Genomic DNA, 9,110 nt, shown 5'->3' with positions numbered 1-9,110 from the left:
CATCATCATCATCATCATCATCATCATCATCATCATCATTATCATCATTTCATAGTTATGTATTTCTAATGTAAAATCATTTACTTCTCTCGCTAAAAATAAACAGTATAGAATAAACGATAATATATATGAAATACTATCGAGCACATTGATTTTTTCCTCGATGCTTCGTACATGTATATATATATAATGTATTCCTATATCGTATATTGACCGTCCGCGCGCCATATTGTCCAATTTTATCCTGTATCACTAAATGTATGTTTATATCTATAGTACGTGCAAGAGAGAGAATTAAAAATAAACAAAAAATATTTAACGGTACATTATACGTTAATGAATTAGTTTAATTGCACGGACGAAATATCTAGAATGTACGGTTCACAGCAATGGTTATATTATACATCACTTTCAATTTTGGACACGCACGTTCCGGTTTCTTCTTTTTTTTTATTTTATTTTTTAATTATTATTATTATTATTTACTTCCTTATCTTTCATTTTATTTTGTATTATCAATAATCACTGTTCGTAATACTAATAGTACGGTACACTATACATAGAGATTACGTGTAAGCCGATCATCAAGATGTTTCTTATATTACTTTTACGATTACCTCTGATAATCTTTGACCCAAGGCTTATTATTTATTTATCCATTTTGCCCTTTTGTTTTTCTATCTCTATATATATGATATATATTATTGAAAACTAGAGATAACTTCAATGTATCATTTGGTAGAAGGAAATCGTATGTTTTGTTTTGTTTTTTTGGCTTACAAAGCGATCTCGATAATTCATCGCGTTTTTCTTTCTTGATTAGAATAGCTTTTTTTTTTTAATTTTTTTCTTTTTTTCATAGTTTTTTCTATAATAATACGGACAACATATCGTCGCTCAGCATAATCCGAGAATGGATGGGTATGCTATCACTATTATTTACTTGTATATTGTCGGGTAATAAAAACGATTTGCTTTATCGAAAATTATTCTACCATCAATAAACCATAATCTTGTATAATCCTCTTAATGTGCTATTTTGCCAGAGAATAATTGCTTGTAATTCAGAGTTTCATTTGTTTCTTTTGTACGAGTAGGCACTTAACCATATTTTCTGTGTGTTCGGCATATTACTATCTGTTACAATTGAGAATTACAACGGTGCCTTCCTCTCTCTCTCTCTCTCTCTCTCTCTCTCTCTCTCTCTCTCTCTCTCTCTCTCTCTCTCTCTCTCTCTCTCTCTCTCTCTCTCTCTCTCTCTCTCTTTCTCCCTTTCTCTTTCTCTCTCTCTCACTCTCGCTCTTCCTTTCTCTCACTCACTCTCACATGCTAATTTTTTTTCACAATCATACTACCTTCATTCCTGGTTTTTTAAAATTATTTTTTCTATACATTTTTCACCGCGTGTTGCCTTTCTTTCAACGAAAAAGAAATGTCATCAGCTTAGTATTCATCACTATCGATATCTTTTTATCATTCATGCAAATGCACATACACGCACATATACTCGTGTACAATACATAACGTACAGCAGAGATACGTTTAAAGCGCATACCAGTTTTTGGAACTTTTAATTAGCACCGTGCTTCTAAACATATCCTGATCGTAAAAATCATCCCTGCCTAAGCACAACACAGAGGTAGTAACCAACCGCTTACTTGTTCTTTTTTCTTTTTTGTTTCTTGCCAATCTTTCCAATTCTTTTTCTCCATACAAATAATATCTTTGAGCGTTAACTAACTAGGCTTTTACAGTTGACTATTTTATTTGAAAAATTTGAAGGCATGAAAAGTTCATCATATCTCCCTTTTCTCTACTTGTCGTCAGTCTTTTTAAATCGACCGAAAGTAAAAAGTTCAGTACGCGTGTTCTTCCACCTTTTGTTAAATATCGTCGAAAGTGTTCTGTATTACTTCTATATGATACGATGATTATAAAGTATACTATTCAATTTTGTTATTATGTGTAACAATATAACATATAAAGATAAATATTTTGAAAATATGTAGTTAAGAGTGTAGAAAAAATGACGACAAACTTTCATAAACTAAACTCTAATTTGATGATAGTACAATTTACATTATTTGTTAGCATCGAGAGATGTACACAACTTGTAACAAGAAAAATATTGATAGTAGATATTATAATAGTTTCTTTTTGTTTTTTTTCTTCTTTTCCTTTTCACTTATGAGCGCACTTGTGTAATTAATATAGCTCGATTATGCATATGTGGAATTATAATAGGATAGAAGATGTATGCTCTTGTATGTATTATTTATGTATTTATGTCTATACATACATACATACATACATACATACATACATACATACATACATACATATATACATACATACATACATACATTCATACATACGTAAATGCATGCAAACATACTTATGTGTTCTCATTTATGTACTTTGTAAAGATGGAAAATGAACACGCGTCCATCTAAATCTAATGCTCCTATAGTTTCAGAGATCGTATTCCAATGTTAATAATGTATGAAAGTAAAAAATACACCTTTATGAAAACACTTATACAAACACACACACGCATGCACTTTCTCGCACATACTACACAAGCTGTCTCAAGTGGCCACACTCAGAAAACATACCAATATATCAAGTACACATTTTTGCAACTTCGGTTAATTGAAATACGATCCAAATTCCTTTTTTCAAGGTCTTCATGACTTACAGATACATATAGATATACATATAGATATATACAAACATATATATATATATATATATATATATATATATATATATATATATACATATATAGTATAGCTTGATATACAAATATGAGTTGGATATTCTATTTTCTTTTACTCATATTTTTTTTCTCTGTTTTTTGAGAAGTTACTAGCCATATTCAGTCTTCCCCTTGCTCTGTACGTTTCTAAAAATGTTTTTTTAGACAAATTTTCTTCTTTAAATCATATTTTTCAATAAGACTTTCAATTATTGGTTTAAACGATCACGTGTATTTCATATACTGTACGGTCTTTTTATAAAAAAGTAGGAGCAAGAGGATAAAATTATAAATACATTATGATAATCTCTCAAATATTTAAAAAATTTTCAAATAGAAAGTTGCGTACAAAACTGAAGTCTCTTTATTTCATGTTAATATATACAATTGTGAGCATTAATAGCACACAGTGGAGATATCCCTTCCAGTTCGCCGAGTTTCCTTTAAAATGAAGGAGATACTACTATGCGTCATTAATGATCCTAATTGTATTACGTACTTCTCCAGACAAGTATGTCATGAAACAAAAAAAAAGTAATGGGCGATTAAATGCACTACAGATGAATTCTGAACCTACTATTTTTTGTATCTTTTAAAGATTTTGCTTATAACTTCAGAAAACTTGAAGCTATACTTCTATAATAATGAGGAATGTTATTGTGTAAAATCGAAGAAAATAGAATCAAATGAATCGATCGGTTATCATTAAAGTTCGTAAATTATGGTATAAATGAAAGAAAAGATGAAATGAAATTATAATATAAAACCTAATAGTATGAATTCAAAATACTTTATAACAAAGGATAAGTATTTTATCAGATACACACAAATATTTTTTTTGAAATAGAAATATATGTTATCTACCATATAGACTTAGGCAGATGACTTAAGTGAAATCATTTTAAACAAACGATACTCTAGAAAAAAATGACTATCGTATGTTATAAACAAGCAATTATAAAAAAGCTTTAATGCCAATCAATATATAGCATCTATATTTTATGAATTGATTATACGTGAATATTGCTTCTTTATTTTATATTTGTTAGCTAGATTTTTTTTCTTTAACTGTTTCTTTTTTCTTTCTTCCAATTAATTTCCGCAACATTTCGACTTCATTATATGGCGTCGAATAATTAATCCTTTTTTCATTTGTTGAAACGTTCTTGGTGAAAGAGCAAATTCTATATTAATGGCAAATATTCAAAAAACATCTATGATGCTATTATGTGACTGTTGTAATAATTTCTAGTTCTATCACAAGCGTACCTATTATACACTATAAAGATAATGAGGTGCTTGTCAATTTCATGATTTTCATACCCTGAATTTCACTAGATCTAATCTATTTAAAAATTGCTTCTTTTTATATAAAATTCATGTCTTACTTCCTTATTAGAATAATTAGAATAATTAATCCTTATTAGAATTTCTAGTTAGAATACTAAATAGAAAAAAAACAACGATATAGCAATAAGTATTTAACATATGCAATAATTGCATTTTAATATTATACTTCGCGTTCAAGTAAATTAAATTAATTTATACTTGAAACGTACTTTACAAGAATTGTGTAACTATTGATGATATGAAATCAATGTGAAAGAAACATTATTTATAAAAAAGTTCATTGCTATTTCAATATAAATGTATAACAAACTGAATCAACGTGAAAAGAATGCATATATCCGATATTTTTTATGGTGTTTAAATACAAATGAAGAACTTTTTGAACGCGAACTTTCAAGTTTCTCGTAACACATTACTTATAAAAGTAAGGAAATGATTCTCTGAAAGTACGTTATACTTTTCCATTACATTTGTACAAGAGCACATCTGGATAATTGATTAATGAATCATGACATAGTATGACGAAATCTATGCAAGAAATCTGAAAATGGACATGCATTCTAGTTTCAAATATTTATAGAATGAATCGCAATATAAAAATACAAATTGAAAAATTCAGCTCTTTCATTGATCAGTTTTCCCTAACATCTATCTTTTTCCTTCTGATGTTCAAATATCACGTCTTGCATTCGCAATTTGTGATTACTCATGTTCATATGTTATAGATAATATTACCTTCGTTTGTTAACAGGATCATCAGAAGATGATCGCTAAGTATCATTTATGATACTTTTTTTTGACAGATGATCCTGTTATCATTAATAGCTTACTTCCTCTCACATTTTCTTTTCTATTAGCTTTAAAGAGAGTAGTAACCGATAAGGATCAAGATGTAAAAATCTTGCATTGAGAATAAGAATTCTCGAAAAACGTGCATCATATTAGTATCACTAGTCACTTGCAATTTCATATACAAGTGATAATATTTGTAATCTTATAATTCTAACCACGCATATACAAATAGCCAACAAATGCTAAAACACCCCCACCAACAATTGCTGCACCTATGCCTATTGTAAGGGGCTTAAATAATGACCTCTTGAGTTTTTGCCATTCTTCGACTTCCTTTTGCCGACGTTTCATCTCCCGAACTTGCGCAGCCAGCCGTTCCTTCTTATCACGATTACGTTGACGAAGTTCACTTTTTCTGTTAAAATAATGTCAATAAAATCAATACAATAATCTTTGTGCATGTGAAATATTTTAATTCATTATTCATAATCATAGAGAAAACTTACGCATCAGGACTGGACAGAGGACTAACTGTATGAAAAGAACTTTCACTATCATTGACAATATCAGCTGAAGATACGGCACCATCGGAATTTTGTTCGTGAAGTTTGTTTGCAATAGATGTAGAGTTTATAGGAGGAGGACTTGTAGATGGTTGTGTACATATTGACGGTTCCCTAGGCAATGGTTTATCTGGTGGTCCACCTAATTCATCTGCTATTTAATATAAAAGAACATTGCATAAACCATTCATACATTTTTCTGAAAACGACAATAAAAAGGTTATTACCATTTCCAGTATTTGTATTAGCGGTTAACTCAGCTATCATGCTACGTTGTAAAGATTCTCCTCTAGGAGGTGGTAAAGGTGGAGGCTCATCTTCTTCTTCTATTGAAGAGTTACTGATGTTATTAACAACATCATAATGATTTGTTACTATTTCATTGTTGTCGACATTCTGTAAATTACAATTAATTTAGAAAAAAGCAATCATTATATAATATCACAGTAGATCAATGCTATTAGAATGTTAAATATTAACAGACATATTATTTAACATGTTGCCACACACTTTTAATTTGACGATCGTGCTCAGAAACATATTTTTTTTCAATTGTTTATGATTGCCATATGAAATAGAGCGTCAGTTGTCATGTGCAAGACGGCTATAGCTATCATTTGCAGCAACGTGTTAAACAGTAGGATAACTACTACTATATAAAAAAAAACATATATAATCAAAATTGATATTGTTAATATATAATACTTCATTTGGTAATCACACATAACTAATAGCACTGTGCTACTGCGAATTGGTATTAGTTACCACGTTATTAGATGGCAATTGTTTTGCTCCTTCAATAATGGCAGCATATGAAAATCTTAATTGATCAGGTGTTTGTATTAAACCCATTCTAGACCTTCTCATCTCCATCAAAACATCCCTTACATTTACAGAATTTAAACCATTTTCTTCTATCTATAAGAAATCAATAAACAAAATTCTAAGATACTCATTCATACATAATATTTCAGACATTTAATTTAACCTACATATGATATTTAAAACAAGTATATTGACTTACTAAAACAAGACATGTATCAACTAAACAAAAGGTTCCTGATCTTCCAATTCCAGCAGAACAATGAACAACAGGTGGCCCAACATTTTGATTTAATACTCCTGACTGTCTTACATCTGCTAAAAAATGTAAAAAGGCTGTAGGACTTTGTGGCACACCAAAATCAGGCCAAGTAATATAATGGAAGTGTAAGATCTCTCTGCTTTCCAATGTTTCCAAATCTGTTATTCTAAAAAGACGAAGAAAAAAAAAAGAATAGTTACATGTGTCAAAGATATAATTAACCTCATAAATTATATATACACTTCTTTTACCGTAATGTTCTTGTGGTATAATCTGATGACTCTGTTTTACTAATATACTCTACTTTTAGACCAACATCTGGGAAAGCCATTGTACTTTCTGTACTTTCAAGAGGCCAATATTGATGACATTTAACATGATCTTTTTCAATCGTCTTGTTTAACATTAATACAGCTTTACTATTTTGTTCCCATACCATGAGCCAGAAATGACCAGCAGTAGATGGCAATGGCCCTTGTGTGAGAATATATTGTCTATGTGCACGATCCATCTAAGATGAAATTACATAGAACTACTTATAGATTTATCATTGTATGTTTATAACCATTAATTACTTTATATATGTACCTGTATCAGATTGGCATTAATATAATCACATGGACCCCTTTTAAGAACAATTCTGGTGTGATCGTAAGGAGCCACATCTCTGTAACGATTCAAGTTCCTATTCTGTCGTTTCTTTGATTCATTATACGTGTATCCATAATTACCACATTCATTTCGTATATGCTGTCAAAGTTAAGTTTTTAATGTTAATACAAATTAAAGGCATTGTCAACTCAAAAATTCATAATGTAAATCTAATCAATAGACAAATGTGACATCAAGTACATTTTATAATGATTGGGAATTTAATTGGAAACAAGGGAGGTTGATAAGAAATGAAAAGAACTAGATTAAAATATAGAGGAGCCTTTACCACTCAAAGCAATTATTCTTCATTCTATCCTGCATATAGCATGACATTGACGCTGATGAATACACCAATGCATCTGTACTACAAAATACACGTAATTCTCAAGATGGAAATCGAATTAAAGATCGGAAGGACGTTGTGCCATGACGAATAACTTTAACTACAAACGGTAACGCGCGACATCATCGTGTGACCGTCAAACTGGCTTCGCGAATTGGCCGGTAATTAAAAATATATACGATCTGTTTGCATTTTTGGTTACACGACGACAAAATGCTCCGTCAGTGTGCGATACATACGGCTGCATAAATTCGTTACTGAACGAAATTATCGTTAATATTTTTTTATTATTCTCATCCTCGTCTTCGTCACGTAGTCATGATCGTTGCGATTCTTTTCTTCGTAGAAGTGATAGGGGAGGAGGAAGAAGAGGAGGAGTGGAGGAGGAGAAGGAGGAGTAAGGGAAAAGACGACATGAGCGAGGAAGAATGTTAAATGATGGTTAGATGAATGGATAAAGGAGGAAGACGAAAGGGAAGAGGGAGAGGAAAAAGGGGGAAAAAAAGAGAGAAAAAGAGAGAGTTCTCGCTCATTTATTACCTGATAGAGAATTGGCCAAGCTTCCTTCGAGGTGATCTCTAGGTACTCAGTTTCGACGTTACTTATCGCCGTTTCGCGTGTTTGCTCCTGGTTGTCGGTCATCGTGTCGGCCTGTTCGTAATTCTTACTAGCGTTCGACGCTCACGGCAAAAACGACAAGACGACGAGAAGAGGCGCGAGAGGAAGCACGAGAGGAGGCACGCCAAGAGGCTGGGCCCCGCTCGCGCGCGATACCTTCTCTCCCGCTCTTGTCTCGCTCCCTCTCCTTCTTCGCTCTTTCTCGCTTTAACTCCTTTCTTTATTTCTTTCTTTCGTTCTTTCCTTCCTTCCTTCCTTTCTTCTTTCCTTCCTTCCTTCCTTTCTTTCTTATTCACCTTTTCGTTTAAAAGGCGTTTCAACCGGCAAGGGATGCCATGCGCGAGCCGGACACTCGCGCGAAGGCTACCCTTCGCTTCTACACTGTCTGAACTATGTACACGAACGAACCAACGAAAGACGAACGAACCCACGAATGAACACGGTAATCCTTACGGAATACCTACGGAAAACGGAGACGTGCTTACTCCCGTTTCCTCCCTTCCACAATGAGTCACTAACGCAAAACCATATCACTACCGGCAGCACCAAGCACTTTACTACACGATCAAGATCAAACGTACTCCCTCACTACTCCAAACACTGTTGACATCAACGTCGTTGTAAACGCTAATGTGAAATGCGATGAACAGTGCTGACATCTGAATTCGCGAAAAGTGAGGAGAGAGCAAAAGCAAGAGAGAGAGAGAGAGAGAGAGAGAGAGAGAGAGAGAGAGAGTGGGAGGAAAAAAGATGGAAAGAACAAGGAAGACCGTATTTCGACGAAGCATCTTCGATACTCCTCTCTACCGTACTAATACATTGACGAAACGCGCGACAAGTAATTTCGAAATTGTTGCACATTGATTTAAAAGCAAATTCCTCAAAGCATCAATATATAGTTTTCCTTAGAAATATTAGTACGCAATTCCATTTTTTCTAATGTTGTAT

General features: G+C 32.3%; 1 protein-coding gene across 5 annotated transcripts in view; it reads right to left on the bottom strand.

Annotated features, from left to right (window-relative positions):
• LOC118448655 (tyrosine-protein phosphatase non-receptor type 2-like) overlaps window positions 1-8,962 on the bottom strand; it is a 10,370-nt gene extending 1,408 nt beyond the window's left edge. Inside the window, exons 1-8 of one of the 5 annotated variants that reach the window (XM_085656010.1) lie at window positions 8,085-8,962; window positions 7,136-7,297; window positions 6,799-7,058; window positions 6,488-6,713; window positions 6,229-6,381; window positions 5,691-5,859; window positions 5,407-5,614; window positions 1-5,315 (exon numbers count right to left, since the gene is read on the bottom strand). The exon at window positions 1-5,315 is cut by the window's left edge and continues 37 nt beyond it. In XM_085656010.1, the coding sequence (XP_085512136.1) occupies window positions 5,111-5,315; window positions 5,407-5,614; window positions 5,691-5,859; window positions 6,229-6,381; window positions 6,488-6,713; window positions 6,799-7,058; window positions 7,136-7,297; window positions 8,085-8,186 (1,485 nt within the window). In that variant the 5' untranslated portion in view covers window positions 8,187-8,962 and the 3' untranslated portion in view covers window positions 1-5,110. Of the gene's footprint in view, window positions 5,316-5,406; window positions 5,618-5,690; window positions 5,860-6,228; window positions 6,382-6,487; window positions 6,714-6,798; window positions 7,059-7,135; window positions 7,298-7,487; window positions 7,880-8,084 lie in introns of those variants that run through there. The other 4 variants (XM_035882163.2, XM_085656009.1, XM_085656011.1 and 1 more) reach the window with 4 other exon arrangements.
• Between the last annotated feature and the right edge of the window lie 148 nt (window positions 8,963-9,110).

This window comes from Vespa mandarinia, chromosome 3, assembly GCF_050613455.1.
Source record: "Vespa mandarinia isolate Hongniang chromosome 3, ASM5061345v1, whole genome shotgun sequence".
Lineage (NCBI taxonomy): Eukaryota > Metazoa > Arthropoda > Insecta > Hymenoptera > Vespidae > Vespa > Vespa mandarinia.
The sequence above is the reverse complement of the archived record's forward strand: the minus strand, read 5'-3'. Positions and strand labels throughout refer to the sequence as shown.